This window comes from Somniosus microcephalus, unplaced genomic scaffold, assembly GCF_052327205.1.
Source record: "Somniosus microcephalus isolate GS21.2 unplaced genomic scaffold, FLI_Smic_1.0 unresolved_chr4, whole genome shotgun sequence".
Lineage (NCBI taxonomy): Eukaryota > Metazoa > Chordata > Chondrichthyes > Squaliformes > Somniosidae > Somniosus > Somniosus microcephalus.
Window position 1 is genome coordinate 49,199,182 of NW_028225182.1, and position 24,187 is coordinate 49,223,368.

The following is a 24,187-nucleotide window of genomic DNA, read 5'->3' on the forward strand; positions in this document are numbered from 1 at the left end:
GAGTACACATCGACTTTGCTGGTCCATTTATGGACTCGATGTTTCTAATAGCGGTGGATGCCCACTCCAAGTGGTCGGAAGTAATTAAGATGACCACCACCACGACGGAAAAAACCATCGCAGTGTTAAGGACTATGTTTGCTCGGAATGGCCTGCCGGAACAGATCTGTTCTGATAATGGACCACAATTTGTGTCCGAAGAATTCAAGAAATTCTTAAAGAGCAATGGGGTTAAACATTACACGTCAGCCCCATACCATCCCGCCTCCAATGGATTGGCTGAAAGGTTTGTCCAGACCTTCAAGAAGGCCGTAAAGGCCATGAGTAATGAAAATATAGGTCTGCAACATAAGGTGGATAGCTTTTTGTTAGCATACCGAAATGCGACACATGCGGTCACAAATCAAACTCCCGCAATGATGTTCTGTAATAGACGCCTAAGATGCCGGCTGGATTTACTAAAACCAAACGTCAGAAGAGACGTAGAGAACCGGCAATTCCAGGGCATGAACGACAGGGTCACTAGATCTTTCCAGGTCGGTCAACGAGTTTTGGCCCGGGACTACCGTACTGAGAAATGGCAGCCTGGAACTATTGGGAAAAGGCTGGGGCCATTGATGTACACCGTGGACATTGGAGACAATATAATAAGGCGCCATGTTGACCAAATCATAGGGTCCACCACAAATGGGCAACCGATTTCACCACCTTATCCGGGTAATGTTGAAACTGAGATACCCAGAACACCTACTTCCGACCTAGTGATACTGGAGTCAGCTGAACCTGACACGGCTTTTCAAGCCGAATCGACCTTGCCAGAAGCACCTCCTAGCCCGCCTGAAATGACGACACCACTGCGGCGTTATCCTGACAGAATCCGGAAACCCCCGGAAAGACTGAATCTATGAACTGTCTTACATAAACCTGTATATATGTTAGAATGTATGTTCACCATGGACTTAGTAAGTAATAAGCTAAAAAGGGAGGATTGTAGTGTATGTACCCGTCTACCTTTAAGGGAACTATTGAATGTAACCGTTCACCTTTAAGAGGACTACTTTCGGGTGGCACTATTTGTTTGGCTTCTGTATACTGTAATACCGATAGTGACCACACCAGTATATAAGTGTTGTGGCATGATTGCTGGGGCAGATTCGCCCGGACCTTCGCATAGTAAAGACCTGTTTGTTTGTTACTTCTGAAGTCTGTGTATTTATTAACTGCACAACCCACAGACTTTACATAGGGGTTACTGAAGGAACTGACCGGCACCCTCACACAAGGTTGAGGCAAATAGCGTAGATGCATTTGAGGGGAAGCTAGATAAACACATGAGGGGGAAAGGAATAGAAGGATATGTTGATAGGGTGAGATGAGGAGGGGTGGGAGGAGGCTCGTGTGGAGCAGAAACACCAGCATGGACAGGTTTGGCTGAATGGCCTGTTTCTGTGCGGTACATTCTATGTAATAATATTGGAGATTTTTTAATTTATTTGTTTATGGGATGTGGACGTCGCTGGCAAGGCCGGCATTTACTGCCCATCCCTAATCGCCCTCGAGAAGGTGGTGGTGAGCCACCTTCTTGAACCGCTGCAGTCCGTGTGGTGAAGGTGCTCCCACAGTGCTGTTAGGGAGGGAGTTCTAGGATTTTGACCCAGCGACGATGAAGGAACAGCCGATATAATTCTAAGCCAGGATGATGTGTGGCTTGGAGGGGAGCTTGGTTGTGTTCCCATGCGCCTGCTGCCCTTGTCCTTCTAGGTGGAAGAGGTCGCGGGTTTGGGGAGGTGCTGCCGAAGAAGCCTTGGCGAGTTGCTGCAGTGCATCTTGTAGATGGTGCACACTGCAGCCACGGTGCGCCGGTGGTGGAGGGAGTGAATGTTTAAGGTGGTGGATGGGGTGCCGATCAAGCGGGGCTGCTTTGTCCTGGATGGTGTCGAGCTTCTCGAGTGTTGTTGGAGCTGCACTCATCCAGGCAAGTGGAGAGTATTCCATCACACTCCTGACTTGTGCCTTGTAGATGGTGGAAAGGCTTTGGGGAGTCAGGAGGTGAGACACTCGCCACAGAATACCCAGCCTCTGACCTGCTCTTGTTGCCACAGTATTGATGTGGCTGGTCCAGTTAAGTTTCTGGTCGATGGTGACACCCCAGGATGTTATTGGTGGGGGATTCGGTGAGGGGGAGTGGTGGAGTTGGGGAGGAAATGACCGTTTGACTGAGAGTCAGGTATCATTCAGTCAGGTAACGAGGAGTCTGTTCATGTTCTGATTGGCCGTTCGAAGGCGTGTCGGGCTAACAATGGCGGGAGAGTAAGTGGGGGGGGGGAAACGGGGAGGTCGAAGGCCGGGACTCAAGCAATGGAAACTCTTGGAATATGTCCAAACCGTGTTGACAATGCAACAAGAGGACACAGTTTCGAAACGTGTAATAGCAGAGCTTAGGACTGGTGCCAGGGAGTTTGTCATACCCAATGATTGACGGGGGGGGGGGGGAATGTAATTGAGATAAGGTGGTGGAAGAAAAAGAATAGTTTGCATGTTACAGCACCTTATCTGGAATGCAGTTCCTGAAAGCAAATTCAATAATGACTTTGCAAAGGGAATTGGATAAATACTGGAAGGGGGAAATTTGGCAGGGTTGTGGGGAACGAGCGGGGGGAGTGGGATTAATTGGACAGCTCTACCAAAGATCCAGCACAGGCGCGATGGGCCGAATGGCCTCCTTCTGTGCTGTGTTTTTCTGTGATTCATATCACATCCTCAGGATGTCCCGACGCCTTTCACGTTCAATGAATTAAGCGCTGATATTCAGTGGTAGCTAATTCATCAACAACGTGTATTTATATAGCGCCTATAACGTAGTAAAACGTCCCAAGGTGCTTCACAGGAGCGATTATCAGACAAAATTTGACACCGAGCCACATAAGGAGATATTAGGGACAGGCGACCAGAAGCTTGGTCAAAGAGGGAGGTTTTAAGGAGCGTCTTAAAGGAGGAGAGAGAGGCGGAGAAGTTTAGGGAGGGAATTCCAGAGCTCGGGGCCCAGGCAGCTGAAGGCACGGCCGCCAATGGTGGAGCGATGGAAATTGGGGGGATGCTCAAGAGGCCAGAATTGGAGGAGCGTGGAGATCTCGGGGGGTTGTGGGGCTGGAGGAGGTTACAGAGATAGGGAGAGGGGGGACAAGGCCATGGAGGGATTTGAAAACCAGGATGAGAGTTTTGAAATCGAGGCGTTGCCGGACCGGGAGCCAACATAGGTCAGTGAGCACAGGGGCTGATGGGCGGACGGGACTTGGTGCGATTATTTTTTTTGTTTGCCATACACTTCTCTGCGACTTTCCCTTTAACTGTGCTTTGGATGGGCAATTGGGAAGCAGGGTTTGTACAATGGCTCTATCTCCACTACCAATTAGCTACCGCCGAATTTCACAGAGAACCCGTGAAGCCAGCAGAGACAGAAGCCATTCGCTCGGACGAAACCCTATCCTGTTTCCAGAATGTTCTGTCTTGAGTTTCGCCGCAGAGGTCTGGACGAGATTCGAACCCGGATCTCTAAGGTGACGTGCCAACAGAAACAATGGCCTAGTTGACTGCTCCCCTCCGGCCCCCTCCAGCACCATACCAACGATTGGCTGTCGCCAAGAACCATTTCTCAACAGAAATTCCCCTTTCATTTCCCGTCGAAATCAGACGCTCAGCAGACTCGATCCCAAGCCAACTGGACGAGAGTCAGGAGCAAGAAGCTCTAATCAAATGCAGCTGAAGCATTTTGGCCTTTATTACAAGGTAATTTGAACCTAAGAGTAAAGACGTCTTACTGTAATTATATCTTCTTCTTCTTAGGCAGTCCCTCGGAACCGAGGATGACTTGCTTCCACATTAAAAATGAGTTCTCAGGTGACTGATGAGTCCAATGCGGGACCTACAGTCTCTGTCACAGGTGGGGCAGACGGTGGTTGAAGGGGCGGGTGGGTGGGGTGCTTGGGTTGATGTGCGCTCCTTCCGCTGTTTGAGCTTGGCTTCCGCTTGCTCCCGGCGGAGAGACTCGAGGTGTTCGGCGCCTTCCCGGATGCTTCTCCTCCACTTTGAGCGGTCTTGGGCCAGGGATTCCCAGGTGTCGGTGGTGGGGGATGTTACGCTTTTTCAAGGAGGCTTTGAGGGTGTCCTTGAAGCGTTTCCTCTGCCCACCTGGGGCTCTCTTGCCGTGCCGGAGCTTCGAGCAGAGCGCTTGTTTTGGGAGTCTCGTATCGGGCATACGGACAATGTGACCCGTCCGTCGGAGCTGATCGAGCGCGGTCAAAGCTTCGATGCGGGGGTTGTTGGCCTGAGCAAGAACACTGACGTTGGTGCGCCTATCCTGCCAATGGATTTGCAGGATCTTGCGGAGGCAGCGTTGGTGGTACCTCTCCAGTGCTTTGAGGTGCCTGCTGTACATGGTCCGTGACTCTGAGGCATACAGCAGGGCGGGTATCACTGCTGTACATGGTCCATGTCTATTATATAGGCAATTATATAGGGCCCTGGTGAGACCACACCTGGAGTATTGTGTACAGTTTTGGTCTCCTTACCGAAGGAAGGATACACTTGCCATAGAGGGAGTGCAACGAAGGTTCACCAGACTGGTTCCTGGGATGGGGGTATTGTCCTATGAGGAGAGATTGAGTGGACTAGGCCTATATTCTCTCGCGTTTAGAAGAATGAGAGGTGATCTCATTGAAACATACAAAATTCTTACAGGGCTTGACAGGGTAGATGCAGGGAGGATGTTTCCCCGGGCTGGGGAGTCTAGAACCAGGGGTCACAGTCTCAGAATAAGGGGTCGGCCATTTAGGACTGAGATGAGGAGGAATTTCTTCACTCAGAGGGTGGTGAATCTTTGGAATTCTCTACCCCAGAGGGCTGTGGAGGCTCAGTCGTTGAGTATATTCAAGACAGAGATCGATAGATTTTTGAATATTAAGGGAACCAAGGGATATGGGGATAGTTCAGGAAAGTTCTATAGGCCCGTGATGTCAATTTTCATACAGCACTTACAGAAAGAATTTCCATTTCCATAGTGCCTTTCATAAGAACATCAGAAATAAGAGCTGGAGTCGGCCATTCAGCCCCTCGAGCCTGCTCCGCCATTCAATAAGATCATGGCTGATCATTGACCTCATCTCCACTTTCCCGCCCGATCCCCATCTCCCTCGATTCCCCTAGAGTCCAAAAATCTATCGATCTCAGCCTTGAATATACTCAAAGGCTCAGCATTCACAGCCCTCTGGGGCAGAGAATTCCAAAGATTCACCACCCTCCGAGTGAAGAAATTTCTCCTCATCTCGGTCCTAAATGGCTGACCCCTTATCCTGAGACTGTGACCCCTGGTTCTAGGCAATCCAACCAGGGGAAACAACCTACATACAAACGCCATAGCATACAAGGCTACAGACCAGGTGCTGGAAAATGGGATTGGAATAGATAGGGCTTGATGGCTGGCGCAGACACGATGGGCCGAAGGGCCTCTTTCTGTGCTGTATAACTCTATGATTCTATGATTCTAGCCTCTCAGCATCTACCCTGTCAATCCCCCTCAGAATCTTGTGTGTTTCAATGAGATCGCCTCTCATTCTTCTAAACCCCGGAGAGTTTAGGCCCGATCTACACAATCTCTCCTCATAGGACAGCCCTCTCATCCCAGGAATCAATCTAGTGAACCTTCGTTGCACCGCCTCCAAGGCAAGTATATCCTTCCTTAGATAAGGAGACCAGAACTGTGCACAGTACTCCAGGTGTGGTCTCACCAAGGCCCTGTACAACTGTAGCAAGACTTCCTCACTCTTATACTCCAACCCCCCTGTAATCAAGGCCAACATTCCATTTGCCTTCCTTATTGCTTGCGGTACCTGCACACTAGCTTTCTGTGTTTCTTGCACGGGGACACCCAAATCTCTCTCAACACCAACATTTGAAAGTTTCTCACCATTTAAAAAATATTCTGTTTTTCTATTCTTCCCACCAAAGTGAATAACCTCACATTTCCCTGCATTATACTCCATCTGCCCACTCACTTAGTCTATCCATATCCCTTTGCTTCACCACTTCAGGATGTCCCAAAGCGCTTCACAGCCAATGAAGTACTTTTTGAAGTGTAGTCACTGTTGTAATGTAGGAAACACGGCAGCCAATTTGCGCACAGCAAGCTCCCACACACAGCATTGTGATAATGACCAGATAATTTGTTTTAGTGATGTTGGCCCAGGACACCCAGGAGAACTCCCCTGCTCTTCTTGGAAACCGTGCCATGGGATCTTTTACGTACACCCTAGAGAGCAGACGGGGCCTCGGTTTAACGTTTCAGTCGAAAGACGGCACCCCTGACAGTCCGGCGCACCCTCAGTACTGCCTCTCCGACAGTGCGGCGCTCCCTCAGTACTGCCCCTCCGACAGTGCGGCGCTCCCTCAGTACTGCCCCTCCGACAGTGCGGCGCTCCCTCAGTGCTGCCCCTCCGACAGTGCGGCGCTCCCTCAGTGCTGCCCCTCCCACAGTGCTGCGCTCTCTTAGTACTGCCCCTCCGACAGTGCTGCGCTCCCTCAGTACTGACCCTCTGACAGTGCGGCGCTCCCTCAGTACTGCCCCTCCGTCAGTGCGGCGCTCCCTCAGTACTGCCCCTCCGACAGTGCGGCGCTCCCTCAGTACTGCCCCTCCGACAGTGCGGCGCTCCCTCAGTATTGCCCCTCCGACAGTGCGGCGCTCCCTCAGTACTGCCCCTCCGACAGTGCGGCGCTCCCTCAGTACTGCCCCTCCGACAGTACGGCGCTCCCTCAGTACCGCCCCTCTGACAGTGCAGCGCTCCCTCAGTACTGCCCCTCCGACAGTGCGGCACTCACTCAATACTGCCCCTCCGACAGTGCGGCGCTCCCTCAGTACTGCCCCTCTGACAGTGTGGCGCTCCCTCAGTACTGCCCCTCCCACAGTGCTGCGCTCCCTCAGTACTGACCCTCTGACAGTGCGGCGCTCCCTCAGTATTGCCCCTCTGACAGTGCGGCTCTCCCTCAGAACTGCCTCTCCGACAGTACAGCACTCTCTCAGTACTGCCCCTCCGACAGTGCAGCGCTCCCTCAGTACTGCCCCTCCGACAGTGCGGCTCTCCCTCAGTACTGCCCCTCCGACAGTGCGGCGCTCCCTCAGTACTGCCCCTCCGACAGTGCGGCGCTCCCTCAGTACTGCCCCTCCGACAGTGCGGCGCTCCCTCAGTACTTCACTGGGAGACTCGGCCTGGATTACCAGCTCAAGTCTCTGGAGTGGGGACTTGAACCCACCACCTTCTGAGTCGGAGGGGGGAGAGAGAGAGCGAGCTACCCACTGAGCCCGTCCGACACTAAGGCCCAATATTTAGCTGAATCTCACCTGCCAGGCTGGCGAGCTGAATAATGGGGGGCATTTGGGGTGAGATGGCGCGAGACCAAACTCAAAAGAGCAGTCAGTGCCAGCGAGAGAGAGAGAGGAGGGGTGAGGCTGGAGGCAGGGTTTGGAAAACCTCTCAGCATGCGCTGTACAATTGGGGAATGTTCCGGATTACCCCACTCGCGCGACCTTTGTTGAGCATGTGATTTTGGAATGACCTCCGACCCTGGCTCTACCTACAGCTCGCCCCCGTGCTGGTTCACACGAGGCCTCCTGACAACTCCTCCACTGCACCTCCACTCCCGGATCCTGCACCGCCATCCCGCTCTCGCAACGGGCAACCAGCGCGGCAAGCGCTCCGAGTGGAACGAGACTCCGAGGGGAAGTGGAAGCGGAAACATAAAAGTGAGCATAAGGCCAACTGGCCTCTTTTTCCTGTCACCGTTTGTCAGTCGGGTCCGTACACGGCTTTGGGCCTTGACTGGTCTCAGGGACCGTCCACAAATCTCAGGGACCGTCCACAAATCTCAGGGGCTTTGTACAAATCTCAGGGGCTTTGTACAAATCTCAGGGACCGTCCACAAATCTCAGGGGCTTTGTACAAATCTCAGGGACTGTCCACAAATCTCAGGGGCTTTGTACAAATCTCAGGGACTGTCCACAAATCTCAGGGGCTTTGTACAAATCTCAGGGGCTGTCCACAAATCTCAGGGACCGTCCACAAATCTCAGGGAATGTGCACAAATTTCAGGGGCCGTCCACAAATCTCAGGGACTGTCCACAAATCTCAGGGACCGTCTACAAATCTCAGGGATTGTGCACAAATCTCAGGGACTGTCCACAAATCTCAGGGACTGTCCACAAATCTCAGGGACTGTCCACAAATCTCAGTGACTGTGCACAAATCTCAGGGACTGTCCACAAATCTCAGGGACCATCCACAATTTTCCAGGGACCGTCCACAAATATCAGGGGCCGTCCACAAATATCAGGGGCCGTCCACAATTCTCAGGGACCGTCCACAAATATCAGGGGCCGTCCACAAATCTGAGGGGCCGTCCACAAATCTCAGGGGCCGTCCACAAATCTCAGGGGCCGTCCACAAATCTCAGGGGCCGTCCACAAATATCAGGGGCCGTCCACAAATCTCAGGGGCCGTCCACAAATCTCAGGGGCTGTCCACAAATCTCAGGGACCGTCCACAAATATCAGGGATTGTCCACAAACCTCAGGGACTGTCCACAAATCTCAGGGGCTGTCCATAAATCTCAGGGGCTGTCCACAAATCTCAGAGACTGTCCACAAACCTCAGGGACTGTCCACAAATCTCAGGGACTGTCCACAATTCTCAGGGACCGTCCACAAATATCAGGGGCCGTCCACAAATCTCAGGGGCCGTCCACAAATCTCAGGGGCCGTCCACAAATCTCAGGGGCCGTCCACAAATCTCAGGAACCGTCCACAAATCTCAGGGGCCGTCCACAAATCTCAGGGGCCGTCCACAAATCTCAGGGACCATCCACAAATATCAGGGACTGTCCACAAATCTCAGGGACTGTCCACAAATCTCAGGGACCATCCACAAATATCAGGGACTGTCCACAAATCTCAGGGACTGTCCACAAACCTCAGGGACTGTCCACAAATCTCAGGGACTGTCCACAATTCTCAGGGACCGTCCACAAATCTCAGGGGCCGTCCACAAATCTCAGGGGCCGTCCACAAATCTCAGGGGCCGTCCACAAATCTCAGGAACCGTCCACAAATCTCAGGGACCATCCACAAATATCAGGGACTGTCCACAAATCTCAGGGACTGTCCACAAATCTCAGGGACCATCCACAAATATCAGGGACTGTCCACAAATCTCAGGGACTGTCCACAAATCTCAGGGACTGTCCACAAATCTCAGGGGCTGTCCACAAATCTCAGGGACTGTCCACAATTCTCAGGGACCGTCCACAAATCTCAGGGGCCGTCCACAAATATCAGGGACTGTCCACAAATCTCAGGGGCCATCCACAAATCTCAGGGGCCGTCCACAAATCTCAGGGGCCATCCACAAATCTCAGGGGCCATCCACAAATCTCAGGGGCCGTGCACAAATCCCGAGCCTGTCGATGTCGGGGAGATGTTAAGTGTGAGATTGATGACCAAGTGTGGCCAATCGCAACGAAGCTGTGTTTATTTCTATCCTATTTTCATTTCTGACCGGGTTAGAGATGTGGGTAAAACGTGGCAGCCACTTGTTCACAAGATTGATCCCTGGGCGAGAGGGTTGTCCTATGAGGAGAGATTGAGTAGATCGGGCCTATACTCTCTGGAGTTTAGAAGAATTAGAGGTGATCTCATTAAAACATACAAGATTCTGGGGGGGATTGACAGGGTAGATGAGGGGAGGATGTCTCCCCCTGGCTGGAGAGTCTAGAACCAGGGGTCACAGTCTCAGGATAAGGGGTCGGCCATTTAGGACTGAGATGAGGAGGAATTCCTTCACTCAGAGGGCGGTGAATCTTTGGAATTTTCTGCTCCAGAGGGCTGTGGAGGCTCAGTCGTTGAGTATATTCAAGGCAGAGATCGATAGATTTTTGGACTCTAGGGGAATCAAGGGATATGGGGATCAGGCGGGAAAGTGGAGTTGACGTCGAAGATCAGCCATGATCTTATTGAATGGAGGAGCAGGCTCGAAGGGCTGAATAGACGACTCCTGCATCTAATTCTTATTGTTCTTATATTGGCATGATTCCACAATCGGTAATTATCACAGGACGATCGAGACAGGAGGAAGTCAATGAGATTCTGGCTGATGTGTATCTTATCTCTCATCTACCAGCCTTTGATCTCTAACTCCCGCCTGACACACCAGACAAGGCCTTGGTGCGCTGATGTGTCGGCCTGGATCACGTGCTCGAGCCCTGGGGCATGGCCCCAAGTCCAGACCTTCTCACCCAGAGACTGCGAACACTGAGCCAAGCTATCACTTTCCATTAATCTCGCCTCTGAGTCAGAGGTTTGTGGGTTCAAGTCCTACTCCAGAGACTTGAGCACAAAAGCCAGGCTAACACTCCCAGTGCAGCGCTGAGGGAGCGCCGCACTGTCGGAGGGGCAGTACTGAGGGAGTGCCGCACTGTCGGAGGGGAAGTACTGAGGGAGCGCCGCACTGTCGGAGGGGCAGTACTGAGGGAGCGCCGCACTGTCGGAGGGGGCGGTACTGAGGGAGCGCCGCACTGTCGGAGGGGCAGTACTGAGGGAGCGCCGCACTGTCGGAGGGGAAGTACTGAGGGAGCGCCGCACTGTCGGAGGGGCAGTACTGAGGGAGCGCCGCACTGTCGGAGGGGGCGGTACTGAGGGAGCGCCGCACTGTCGGAGGGGCAGTACTGAGGGAGCGCCGCACTGTCGGAGGGGCAGTACTGAGGGAGCGCCGCACTGTCAGAGGGGCAGTACTGAGGGAGCGCCGCACTGTCGGAGGGACGGTACTGAGGGAGCGCCACACTGTCGGAGAGGCAGTACTGAGGGAGTGCCGCACTGTCGGCGGGGCAGTACTGAGTGAGCACCGCACTGTCGGAGGGGCAGTACTGAGGGAGTGCCGCATTGTCAGAGGTGCCGTCTTTCAGGTGAGACGTTAAACCGAGGCCCCGTCTGCTCTCTCAGGTGGACGTAACAGGTCCTACGGCCATTATTTCGAAGAAGAGCAGGGGAGTTCTCCCTGCTGTCCTGGGGCCAATATATGTCCCTCAACCAACATCACTAAAACAGATGATCTGGTCATTATCACATTGCTGGTTGTGGTTTTTTGCTGTGGGCAAATTAGCTGCCGTGTTTCCCACATTACAACAGTGACTCCACTTCAAAAATACTTCATTGGTTGTAAAGCGCTTTGGGACATCCGGAGGTGGTGAAAGGCGCTGGAGAAATGCGAGTTCATTCTTGTCAGTAACTCTGTCACAATCTGCTTTTGAAATGTGCTCCCAGCTGCTGAAGTTGCTCTGGTATTGGAAGCTGTCTATCAGATTGATTCAGCCCAGATGGACCTACTCTTGGGTCGAGGCTAAGGGGTGAGGCCCACTATTTGTGCTGCTCTCTATCTGTGCCGACAGCTCATCTCCTATCCTGAGCGTAAATGACCATTTCTGTTTAAATAACTCACCAAATCCTGGGATTCTATTGTAGCTTGATAACTTCTGTGTTAAACAACAGCAGCTTGCATTTCTACAACGCCTTTAATGTCCCAGGGCGCTTCACAGGAGCGATTATCAGACAAAATTTGACACCGAGCCACATAAAGGAGATATTAATAATAATAAAAATAATAATCAACTTTATTGTCATTGTAGTGCACAAGTGCAGTACAACGAAATGTAGGCTTGCGGCTCCCGAGAGTGTACATTTAGATTAAGACATTTAAACATTCAACATACATTTGGCTTGTAATACATTAACATAAACATAACCATAATAAAGTGCATTGGCAGATGTGCAGGCTTTAGAGTTTATTTGTGGAGTTCAGTAGGATGACAGCCCTGGGAAAGAAGCTGTTCCTAAATCTGGTCTTACGGGTGCGAATGCATCTGTAGCGTCTCCCAGATGGCAGGAAGGCGAACAGACTGTGGCTGGGGTGGGTAGGGTCTTTGATGATGGTCCGTGGTAAAAAGCTGGGTCAAAGAGGTCGGTTTTAAGTAGCGCCTTAAAGGGGGAGAGTAAGGCAGAGAGGTTTAGGGAGGGAATTCCAGAGCTTGGGGCCCAGGCGGCTGAAGGCACGGCCACCGATGGTGGGGCCAAGTGTGGGAGGGATGCTCAAGAGGTCGCAGTTGGAGGAGCGCAGAGATCTCGGAGGGCTGGAGAAGGTTACAGAGATAGGGAGGGGGTCGAGGCCGTGGAGGGATTTGAACACAGTCTTGTTGGGTGGTGTATTTGTCACGTGCTGTCGCGCGGTTTGCTTTTTTAATAGCCAACTTGCTGTGAGCAATGTCATGGAGGTGAGCTTTTAGTAACTGGCGTGACAGTAACAGTTCCCCATTCTCATTCTGTGCAGGGCGAGGCTCGTTAATCCATCTGGTCCCATCCTCTTACAGATCGCAGGGTGAGTCACGGCTGGGATGTGTCGGAATCAACAATAGTGCTCTTTAAGATGGGGGACATTAGTGCCGGAGAACGGGATTCGGAGTTGGAGTATTGGGAGGGGGAGGGGAGGTGGAGGGGAGCGGAAGGGGAGCGGAGGGGAGGGGGAGGGAGGGGGAAGGGAGGGGAAGGGGACGGGGAGGGGGAGGGAGGGGGAGGGGGAGGGGAGGGGAGGGGGAGGGAGGGGGAACGGAGGGGAGGGGAGGGGAGGGGAAGGGGAGGGGGAGGGGAGGGGAGGGGGAGGGGAGGAAGGGGAGGGGAGGGGAAGGGAGGTGGGGGGGAGGGGAGGGGGAAGGGAGGGGAGGGGGAGGGGGAGGGGAGGGGGAGGGAGGGGGAAGGGAGGGGAGGGGAAGGGGAGGGGGAGGGGGAGGGGAGGGGAGGGGGAGGGGAGGGGAGGAAGGGGAGGGGAGGGGAAGGGAGATGGAGGGGGAGGGGGACGGGAGGGGGAAGGGAGGGGAGGGGGAGGGGGAGGGGGAAGGGAGGGGAAGGGGAGGTGGAGGGGGAGGGGAGGGGAGGAGGAGGGAGGGGGAAGGGAGGGGAAGGGGAGGGGGAGGGGGAGTGAGGGGGAAGGGAGGGGAAGGGGAGGGGGAGGGAGGGGGAACGAAGGGGAGGGGAGGGGAGGGGGAGGGGAGGGGGAGGGAGGGGGAAGGGAGGGGAAGGGGAGGGGGAGGGAGGGGGAACGGAGGGGAGGGGAGGGGGAGGGGAGGGGAAGGGGAAGGGAAGTGGAGGGGGAGGGGAGGGGAGGGGGAGGGGGAAGGGAGGGGAGGGGAAGGGAGGGGGAGGGGAGGGGCGGGGAGGAAGGGGAGGGGAGGGGAAGGGAGGGGGAGGGGAAGGGGAAGTGGAGGGGGAGGGTAGGGGAGGGGAGGGGAGGGGAAGGGAGGGGAGGGGGAAGGGAGGGGGAGGGGGAGGGGAGGGAGAGGGAGGGGGAGGGGAGGTGGAGGTGGAGGGGGAGGTGGAGGGGGAGGTGGAGGGGGAGGGGGAGGGGAGGCGGAGGGGAGGGGAGGGGACGTGGAGGGGGAGGTGGAGGGGGAGGGGAGGGGGAGGGGACGTGGAGGGGGAGGTGGAGGGGAGGGGAGGTGGAGGGGAGGGGAGGGGGTGGGGACGTGGAGGGGGAGGTGGAGGGGAGGGGAGGGGGAGGGGAGGGGGTGGGGAGGGGGAGGGGGAGGGGAGGGGGTGGGGACGTGGAGGGGGAGGGGACGTGGAGGGGGAGGTGGAGGGGAGGGGAGGTGGAGGGGGAGGGGAGGGGGAGGGGAGGGGGTGGGGAGGGGGTGGGGAGGGAGAGGGGGAGGGAGAGGGGGAGGGGATGGGGAGGGGACGTGGAGGGGAGGGGGAGGGGGAGGGGGAGGGGAGGGGGAGGGGGAGGGAGGGGGAGGGGGAGGGGACGTGGAGGGGGAGGTGGAGGGGAGGGGAGGTGGAGGGGGAGGGGACGTGGAGGGGAGGGGGAGGGGAGGTGGAGGGGGAGGGGAGGGGGAGGGGAGGGGGTGGGGACGTGGAGGGGGAGGTGGAGGGGAGGGGAGGTGGAGGGGGAGGGGAGGGGGTGGGGAGGGGGAGGGGAGGGGGTGGGGAGGGGGAGGGGAGGGAGAGGGGGAGGGGATGGGGAGGGGACGTGGAGGGGGAGGGGGAGGGAAGGGGGAGGGGAGGGGGAGGGGGAGGGGGGAGGTTCATTGTGGTAAAAGAGGTGAATTTGATGATATTTTTGATGGCGGGGAGAGATTGCGAGCTTTCTACGTCGTGCTGCACCTCATTGACCTTAATTCGCCCCTTTCCCCCAACAAATCAAGTTCAGACCCTGCACCCCAGCCTTGCTCTCCCGTTCTGGTCCACTGCAAGGCCCCCCCGCCACCCGCCTTGATTCCTTCCCCCACCCCCCAAAACCCATTCAGAGTTTGTGGCTTAATGTCAGTCCACTGGTGTTAAAGATGATTAAAGGAGTTGATCGGGTGGAGAGAGAGAAACTATTTCCTCTGGTGGGGGGAGTCCAGAACAAGGGGGCAGAACCTTAAAATTAGAGCCAGGCCGTTCAGGGGTGATGTCAGGAAGCACTTCTTCACACAAAGGATGGTGGAAATCTGGAACTCTCTCCCCCAAAAAGCTGTCGAGGCTGGGGGTCAATTGGAAATTTCAAAACTGAGATTGATAGATTGTTGTTGGGTAAGGGTATTAAGAGGTTACGGAACCAGGGTGGGTAGATGGAGTTAAAGTACAGATCAGCCCTGATCTAACTGAATGGCAGAACAGGCTCGAGGGGCGGAATGGCCTCCTCCTGTTCTTGTGTTCTTTGATGATAGCGGGGGAGGTGTGTTGGCTTTGGTGGTGGGGAGGGAGGACATGCAGTAGACCAGAATGGGGGAGCAAAAGCTGGGGAGAAGACCAGTAGCCATAATGGGCGAGCGAGGCTGAGGGGTGAACGGTCCGATGTTGATTTGCTGGGCTGCTTGGGGCGAGTTCAGGTCAATGAAGCGCATAACGCCACAGCACGGCATGGAATATCCAGTGATGCCCCTGCTAGGAAGTGGATGTGCAGAGATGATTGGCTGGGGACATGATTGGGCTAGGGAACGATGGCAACTGCGGTCGAATAGCCCTGCACCATTCACTGTCACGGCTGGTCAATGAAGATTGGCTGCTTGTGTAAGATAGGGGAGGGCCACCAGGTGCTTGAGGAGAGGGGGAAGATGCCGAGGAGAACGGTGGTAACATGAGGAAAGTTGGTAATATTTGCCACTTTGAACGGTAATGCGGAGGTTGGGATGGCATTAAAAGGGAAATTAGAGAAGCGTGCAATAAGGGCACAGCAGTTATCATGGGTGACTTTAATCTACATATAGATTGGGCTAGCCAAATTAGTAACAATACTGTGGAGGAGGAATTCCTGGAGTGTATACGGGATGATTTCCTGGACCAATATGTCGAGGAACCAACTCGAGATCAGGCCATCTTAGACTGGGTATTATGTAATGAGAAAGGATTAATTAGCAATCTTGTTGTACGAGGCGCCTTGGGTCGGAGCGATTATAATATGATAGAATTCTTCATTAAGATGGAGAGTGAAGTAGTTGACTCAGAGACTAGGGTCCTGAATTTAAATAAAGGAAACTACGATGGTATGTGGCGCGAGTTGGGTAGGATTGATTGGGGAATGTCACTCAAAGGGTTGACTGTGGATAGACAATGGCAAACATTCAACGACCGCATGGATGAACTACAGAATTTGTTCATCCCAGTTTGGCATAAAAATAAAACAAAAAAGGTGACTCAACCGTGGCTAACAAGGGAAATTAGGGATAGCATAAGATCCAAGGAGAGGACATATAAATTGGCCAGAAAAAGCAGTAAACCTGAGGATTGGGAGCAGTTTAGGATTCAACAAAGGAGGACAAAGGGATTAATTAAGAAGGGGAAAATAAAGTATGAGAGTAAGCTTTCAGGGAACATAAAAACTGACTGTAAAAGCTTTTATAGATATGTGAAGAGAAAAAGATTGGTGAAGTCAAGCGTAGGTCCCTTGCTGTCAGAATCAGGGGAATTTATAATGGGGAACAAAGAAATGGCAGACCAATTAAATACATATTTTGGTTCTGTCTTCACAAAGGAGGACACAAATAACCTCCCAGAGATGTCGGGGAACATCGGGTCTGAAGAAAGGGAGGAACTGAAAGAAATCAGTATTTGTAGGGAAATGGTGTTAGGGAAATTGACGGGATTGAAGGCCGATAAATCCCCAAGGCCTGATAATCTACATCCTAGGGTACTTAAGGAAGTGGCCCTAGAAATAGTAGATGCATTGCTGGTCATCTTCCAACATTCAATAGAATCTGGAACAGTATCCATGGATTGGAGGGTAGCTAATGTTACCCCACTATTCAAAAAAGATGGTAGAGAGAAAGCGGGGAATTACAGACCGGTAAGCCTGACATCAGTAGTGGGGAAAATGCTAGAGTCCATTATAAAGGATGTAATAGCAGAGCACTTGGAAAACAGTGACAGGATCGGACAAAGTCAACATGGATTTACAAAAGGTAAATCGTGCTTGACTAATCTACTGGAATTTTTTGAGGATGTAACTGGTAAAATAGATAAGGGAGAACCAGTGGATGTGGTGTATCTGGACTTTCAAAAGGCTTTCGATAAGATCCCGCATAAGAGATTAGCTTGTAAAGTTAAGGCACATGGGATTGGGTGCCTGGTATTGTCTTGGATAGAGAACTGGTTGGCAGACAGAAAGCAAAGAGTTGGAATAAACAGGTCTTTTTCCGAGTGGCAGGCAGTGACTAGTGGGGTACCGCAGGGATCGGTCTTTGGACCCCAGCTATTCACAATATATATAAATGATCTAAACGAGGGAACTAGATGTAATATCTCCAAGTTTGCAGATGACACAAAGCTGGGTGGGCGTGTGTGCTGTGAGGAGGATGCCGAGAAACTCCAATATGATTTGGACAGGTTGGGTGATTGGGCAGAAGCGTGGCAGATGCAATATAACGTGGATAAATGCGAGGTTATCCACTTTGGTGTCAAAAACAGGAAGGCAGATTATTATCTGAACGGCAATAGATTGGGAGAAGGGGAAGTGCAAGAGACCTGGGTGTCCTTGTGCACCAGTCGCTGAAGGTAAGCATGCAGGTGCAGCAGGCGGTTAAGAAGGCAAATGGTATGTTGGCCTTCATAGCGAGAGGGTTTGAGTATAGGAACAAGGATGTCTTGCTGCAGTTGTACAGGGCCTTGGTGAGACCACATCTTGAGTATTGTGTGCAGTTTTGGTCACCTTATCTGAGGAAGGATGTTCTTGCCATGGAGGGAGTGCAGCGAAGATTCACCAGACTGATACCTGGGATGGCAGGAATGACGTATGAGGAGAGATTGGGTCGATTGGGCTTATACTCGCTGGAGTTTAGAAGAATGAGAGGGGATCTCATTGAAACTTATAAAATTCTAATAGGGCTACATGGACTAGATACAGGAAGGATGTTGCTGATGGTTGGGGAGTCCAGAACCAGGGGTCACAGTCTAAGGATAAGGGGAAAGCCATTTAGGACAGAGATGAGGAGGAATTTCTTCACCCAGAGAGTGGTGAACCTGTGGAATTCTCTACCACACAAGGCAGTTGAGGCCAATTCATTAAATATATTCAAGAAGGAGTTAGATATATTTCTTAAGGCTAAGGGGATCAAGGGATATGGGGAGAAGGCAGGGACAGGGTACTGAGTTTGGATGATCAGCCATGATCTCATTAAATGGCGGAGCAGGCTCGAGGGGCCGAATGGCCGACTCCTGCTCCTATCTTCTATGTTTCTATGTTTCTATGTAATGTTCAGGCTCTTCTGTGCCCCACCCCCACCCCCGATGCTTGCTATAGGTGAGAGTACCGTTATACACTGGCAGAAGACCTTACAGACTGGTGAATCCTTTGAACAGAACAACAGCACCATCGCCATTAAAGGAAGCGGTTATTATTTCATTTATACTCAGGTACGGTGCGTGGAAAATGCTGCACCCTGCAGAGTGCGAGTGCCACAAGAAAGGCGGCTGGGCTTAGAGACAGGCGAGGCACCATGTCCCGGGTGGAGCTGAGCCCTGGTTAGAGAGAAAGGAAAAAAGGAAGGAAGGAAGGAAGGAGGAGAGTGAAAGAGAGAAAGAAAGAGTGAGAGAGAAAGAGAGGGCGAGAGAAAGAGAGAGTAAATGAGTGAGAGCGATAGAGAGAGAGAAAGAGAGAGAGAGAAAGAAAGAGAGAGATATAGAAAGGGACAGGAGAGAGACAGACAGAGAGAGAAAGACAGAGGCAAAGAGAGAGACAGAGACAGAGAGGGAGATGTTGTGTATGTAACCTGTTCCACCTTAAGAGAGCTTAAGCCTGTTCCACCTTAAGAGATGTACTACTTTCTCAGGCTGCTGTAGACGTAATACCGGGGGTGAACACACCGGTATATAAGCACTGTGCAGTAATCTTGTATTCAGAATAGTCCCTACCTCCAACCAGTAAAGACCTGTTTTATTGTTACTGATTAAGTCTGAGTATTAATTACTTGAACAACTCACAGACTTAACACTGGCGACGAGTCTGATTCGGACCCTGCGGCAGTCACTCCACGCAGCTTCGTCCACAGCCAGGACGTTGCAGAGAGGTTTCCACCCTCTCCACCCCACTGGAAGACATCCTGACCTCAGAGCCTCCATTGGCGACCGTCAGCTTCTTCTCCAGCTTGGTGGTGGGTAAGCCGTTGTCTGAGCCGGGCAGCGACGCGACAGGCAGTCGACCGCGTTGGCCGCACGAACGGGGCTGGGGGAGCCGGAGAAATAGGGCGCGAGAGCCGCTTCGAGCGGGAGGCGTTTCAACAGAGCGATCGCATCTCCTGATAAGGGCCGCACTCGGGCGATCGCGGCGAAGATAAGGGCCGCACTCGGGGGCTGAAGGGAGACCGCGTCGGGGGACGGGTGAAGACCGCCAAGCGCGGGAAAACCACCATTTTGTGGGCGGAGGACGACGGCAAGAGCGGGAAGCCGCCATCTTGGATAGCAGTAAAAAAAAAAAAAATCTGAGAAATTGCAAATCTGATAAAGTACTACAATGCCTAAACACGGGAATATTAGCAACTTTGATAGTGACATCGAAGATTGGGCCATATATGTTGAACGAGTTAAAAATTATTGTAAGGCCAATAAAATTCGTGAGGCTGATAAAGCATTAACATTATTAAATTTAATGGGTGCGAAGACATACGGGCAATTGAAACACCTGTTATCACCAGATGAACTGGCGGATAAGACGTTCGATGAGATTGTTACTGTCCTGAAAGATCATCTAAACCCCACGCCGCTGATGCTAGCGGAACGATTTAAATTTTACGACAGAAGGCAGCTACAGCATGAAAGCAATGCTGAATATTTGCTGGAATTGCGTAAATTAGCGAAATATTGCCAGTTTGGAACGGGACTGACAGATGCACTACGAGACAAATTTGTGTGTGGTTTATTTAAACAGGATACACAAAAGCGACTGCTCGAGGAGAATGAGCTGATGCTCGAGAAGGCGGTCACTATGGCAGCAGCACACGAAGCCGCAGCGAGAGGCACGGCAGTAATGCAGCTACGGTCACCGGAGCTCAGTGCACACAAATTGGGTGTGAGTTCTGTTAAATGTTATCGTTGTGGAAAGACAACGCATGATCAGAACCAGTGTTGGTTTAAAAACCAAGAATGTAGAACTTGTGGTAGGCTTGGACATATAGCTAGAGTATGCAGGTCAGCGAAGAAGACCAGCAACAAGAAGTCACCGCAAGGGAAATACGCAAAGGTACACAAGGTGGCCGAACAGGAGTCCGATTCAGACGCAAGCAGTATTGAACTGGCTAGCTTAAAGGTACTCAACGTTGGTAAGGGTGCAGACCTCCAGACAATTTGGGTTACTCTTCAGATAGAAGGAGTCCAAGTAAAAATGGAATTGGACACTGGATCGGCATTGTCGGTCATGAATAAGAAAGATTACAGAAGGTTATTCCAACATATTCCCCTACAGGATACGGAGATTATATTGACAACCTACACGGGGCAGAGAGTGTACCCCATCGGGACAATAAAGGTTGCAGTGGCCAACAAGGGCGAAGGAAGTCAAATAATGGACTTATATGTGCTACCGGAGGGAGGTCCACCACTACTAGGCCGGGAGTGGTTTAGAAACATAAATATGGACTGGCATTCGCTAAAAGCCATAAAGAGTGAGAACTCGGTGCAGATAATCAGCCCAGACTCTAGAACTGATGATGGTAAGACCAACCCATGTGCAAACGACAAAGTTTCAGCACAGAATTCCACTGAGCAACAACAACATAGTTTAACAGAGAATTCTGAGTCTGTCAAGTCTACTGATATGCACATTTTTGAGGGACACTGGGCTCGAACTCAACTCCATTTCAAACTACAACAGCAATTAGAACAAATGATTCGCCGTTTTGAGCAAGAGATGAATGAAATAAAAAAGTTCTTTGTGACAGAGTGGGAGAATCTGGAAAGGCAACAGAAGCAACTGATGGAGAAAATGGAGCAGGAGCACACCAACCATCTGCGCGAGGAGGCCGAACGAATCAAAGCTGATTCAGATTCTGAAGGTGCGTGCCATAATCTGGTGTCAGAAGAGTCAACGGTCAGCCAACTCCTTCATATGCTGAGGGACAAGACTCTGAAATGGGAAAAACTTGAACACGAGCTGCGATCTTCAAAGGAAAAGGGTTCGGAGCTCTCAAAAGTCATTGAGATGGCTGATGTGACGACACAGACTGAAACGACTGCAACAGAGCAGCCATTGGATGCCAAAAGTACGCTGACTCACGTCAATGTAGAACAACAGACCGCTGAAACAGCTGCTCCGGTAGAGGGATTGCATAGTCCGATCAATCAATCTCCAAAGGAAGTTGAAGTATTAAAATCACAAATGAGGTCACTAGTAAACGACTTGCTGAAAGCCCAGAAAAAGCTGGATGCAGAGGTACACATGAAGAAGTCTCTTCAGGAAAGATGTCTGGATTTGGAACAAGAGCTGGCTAACGTCCAGCTGGGTATGGAGGAAATAGACGACCCTCTCACTGGTCTAGCTCAGGACGACACCGAATATTACCATGACCTGGTGGACGACACCGAATATTACGATGTCCTGTCCTGCCCAGCTTGTAACTTCGACTCCGAAAGTGCAGAAATCATGGAGGAGCACCAAAAGTCTACGGAACATTGGGAGAAGCTGGCTCTACGACGGAAACAGGAGGAAGAGAAGGAGGAACTGCGCATGCAGCTGGCAGCTGTGGCAGCTGACAATGGAGCCCAGAGAGTCTCCAAGAAGCAGAAAAGGAAAAGTAAAAACAGAAGATGACCCATCTGAACCATTATCACCTCTACCAGATCACACACGTGGTCCCTCCGAACGGAGCCAAATCAGTTCGGAAGTTCAAGCTGTTAAATCCATGAAAGGACTATTGAATGAGTGACGTGAACCGACTACACCACAGAGATTGAATCTGTGAACTGTTTTCCGCAGAGACTGAATCTGTGATATGTTACGTTAAACATGAAGTTATATATGTATATATGTTATTACGTTATGTTAAATGGGGGGGATGACTATAAAGCTAAGAAGGGAGGAGTGTTGTGTATGTAACCTGTTTCACCTTAAGAGAGCTTAAGCCTGTTCCACCTTAAGAGATGTACTACTTTCTCAGGCTGCTGTAGACGTAATACCGGGGGTGAACACACCGGTATATAAGCACTGTGCAGTAATCTTGTATTCAGAATAGTCCCTACCTCCAACCAGTAAAGACCTGTTTTATTGTTACTGATTAAGTCTGAGTATTAATTACTTGAACAACTCACAGACTTAACAGGAGAGAGAGGGACAAAGGCAGAGAGACAGAGAGAGAGAGACAGAGAGAGAGACAGAGACAGAGACAGAGAGACAGACACACAGAGAGAGACACACAGAGACAGAGAGAGAGAGACAGAGACAGAGAGACAGACACACAGAGAGAGACACACAGAGAGAGAGACAGAGAGCGACAGAGAGAGACAGAGAGAGAGACAGAGAGAGAGAGACAGAGAGAGAGAGACAGAGAGAGAGAGAGACAGAGACAGAGAGAGAGAGAGACTGAGAGAGAGAGACACACAGAGACAGAGAGAGACACACAGAGAGGGAGAGAGAGAGACAGAGAGATGGAGACAGAGAGAAAGAGAGAGAAACAGAGAGAGAGAAAGAGACAGAGACAGAGAGAAAGAGAGAGAGAGAGACAGAGAGAGAGAGAGAGGCAGAGACAGAGACAGAGAGAGACAGAGAGAGAGACAGAGACAGAGAGAGAGACAGAGAGAGAGACAGAGACAGAGAGAGAGACAGACAGAGAGAGAGACAGAGAGAGAGAGAGGGACAGAGAGAGAGAGACAGAGAGAGAGACAGAGAGAGAGAGACAGAGAGAGACAGAGACAGAGAGCGGGACAGAGACAGAGACAGAGAGACAGAGACAGAGAGAGACAGAGACAAACAGACAGAGAGAAAGAGACAGAGAGAGAGACAGAGAGAGAGAGAGACAGGCAGAGAGAGAGAGACAAACAACCAACACAGAAACACAGCCCAGTATGTGTACAACATTAAAAAATCCTGCAGATGGGCCAAAGACAGCATGGAAAAATACCAGAAAGCAATTAGCAATCAATCAACTCAAGCTCTCTTGGGCACCTTTCTGGAAAACACATACACTCACAATAAAGAAGGCGTAAACCGGGCAGTGAATAACCTAAATAATATTTTTGATAATTTGGCACCAATGTCAAACTTGAAAGTTCGCAAGAATAAACCCAAAACAAAAAACCACGAAAAATGGTTTGATTCAGACTGCCATAACGTGAGGAAAAAACTCAGAAAAATATCAAACCAAAAACACAGACAACCAGAAAACGAGGAATTACGCCTTACTTATTGTCAGGCACTAACACAATACAAAAACACACTCAGAACCAAGAAAGAACAGTATATTAACAATGAACTCAGCTCCATTGAGGAATCTATTGATTCTAATTGTTTCTGGGACAACTGGAATACATTACACAAAAAGCAACACGACGAACTGCCCATTCAAAATGGAGACACATGGGAAAACCATTTTGAAAAATTATACCAGAAAAACACACTAAGCCCAGAGCAAGATCAAATATGTAAAAAACTGGAAAAGCTCGAACTGGCCATAAAAGATAACCAAAACCCATTAGACTCCCTAATAACTGAAAAAGAGCTATTTGAAAAACTCAAGGACCTGCGACCAAGAAAAGCTTGCGGTGCAGATGGCATCCTAAATGAGATGATTAAACACACGGACGATAAAATGAAATTGGCTATCCTAAAACTCTTCAACTTGCTCCTGAGTGTCGGTTACTTCCCTGATATCTGGAACAAAGGACTCATAACGCCCATATACAAAAGTGGAGACAAAGTTGACCCAAATAAATATCGAGGCATCTGTGTGAACAGTAACCTGGGGAAGGTATTCTGTAGTATCATAAACCAAAGACTTATAAACTTCCTTGAGGAGCACAATGTCTTGAGTAAAAGCCAAATTGGATTCTTACCAAATTATAGAACATCGGATCATATCTTCACCCTATACACTCTAATTGACAAACATGTTCACCAAAACAAAAGCAAAATTTTTGCCTGCTTTATAGATTTCCAGAAGGCTTTCGATTCTATTTGGCACGATGGTCTATTCTTGAAACTTATTGAAAGTGGTGTCGGGGGAAAAACATATGATGTAATTAAATCGTTGTATACAAACAATAAATGTGCAGTTAAAATTGGAGACAAACAAACAAAATACTTCTCATAGGGGCGTGGCATGGCACAGGGCTCGCCCATCTCACCAACACTCTTTAATATTTACATAAATGAATTGGCAAAACTACTTGAACAATCTACAGCACCTGGCCTCGCCCTGTATGACTCCAAGGTTAAATTCCTCCTCTATGCAGATGACCAGGTTCTGCTCTCACCAACTGAGGAGGGTTTACAGCAGAACCTGGATCTGCTAGCGTCGTTCTGTCAGACCTGGGCCCTGACAATAAACCCCCAAAAAACCAAAGTCCTTGTGTTCCAGCAAAGATCCAGACATCAGGGACCCAGAATAAATGTCACACTAGGAACAACTAAAATTGAACAAA

The 24,187-nt window shown here is 51.1% G+C and overlaps 1 protein-coding gene across 1 annotated transcript in view; it reads left to right on the forward strand.

Moving 5' to 3' along the window:
• The window catches only part of LOC147091056 (uncharacterized), a 36,681-nt gene extending 13,338 nt beyond the window's left edge, over positions 1-23,343 (forward strand). The window contains exons 2-5 of the mRNA XM_085977511.1: positions 7,630-7,792; positions 12,420-12,467; positions 17,862-17,974; positions 19,485-23,343. Coding sequence (XP_085833637.1) covers positions 7,630-7,792; positions 12,420-12,467; positions 17,862-17,974; positions 19,485-21,362 — 2,202 coding nt within the window. The 3' untranslated portion in view covers positions 21,363-23,343. The remainder of the gene's footprint in view (positions 1-7,629; positions 7,793-12,419; positions 12,468-17,861; positions 17,975-19,484) is intronic.
• The last annotated feature ends 844 nt before the right edge of the window (positions 23,344-24,187 follow it).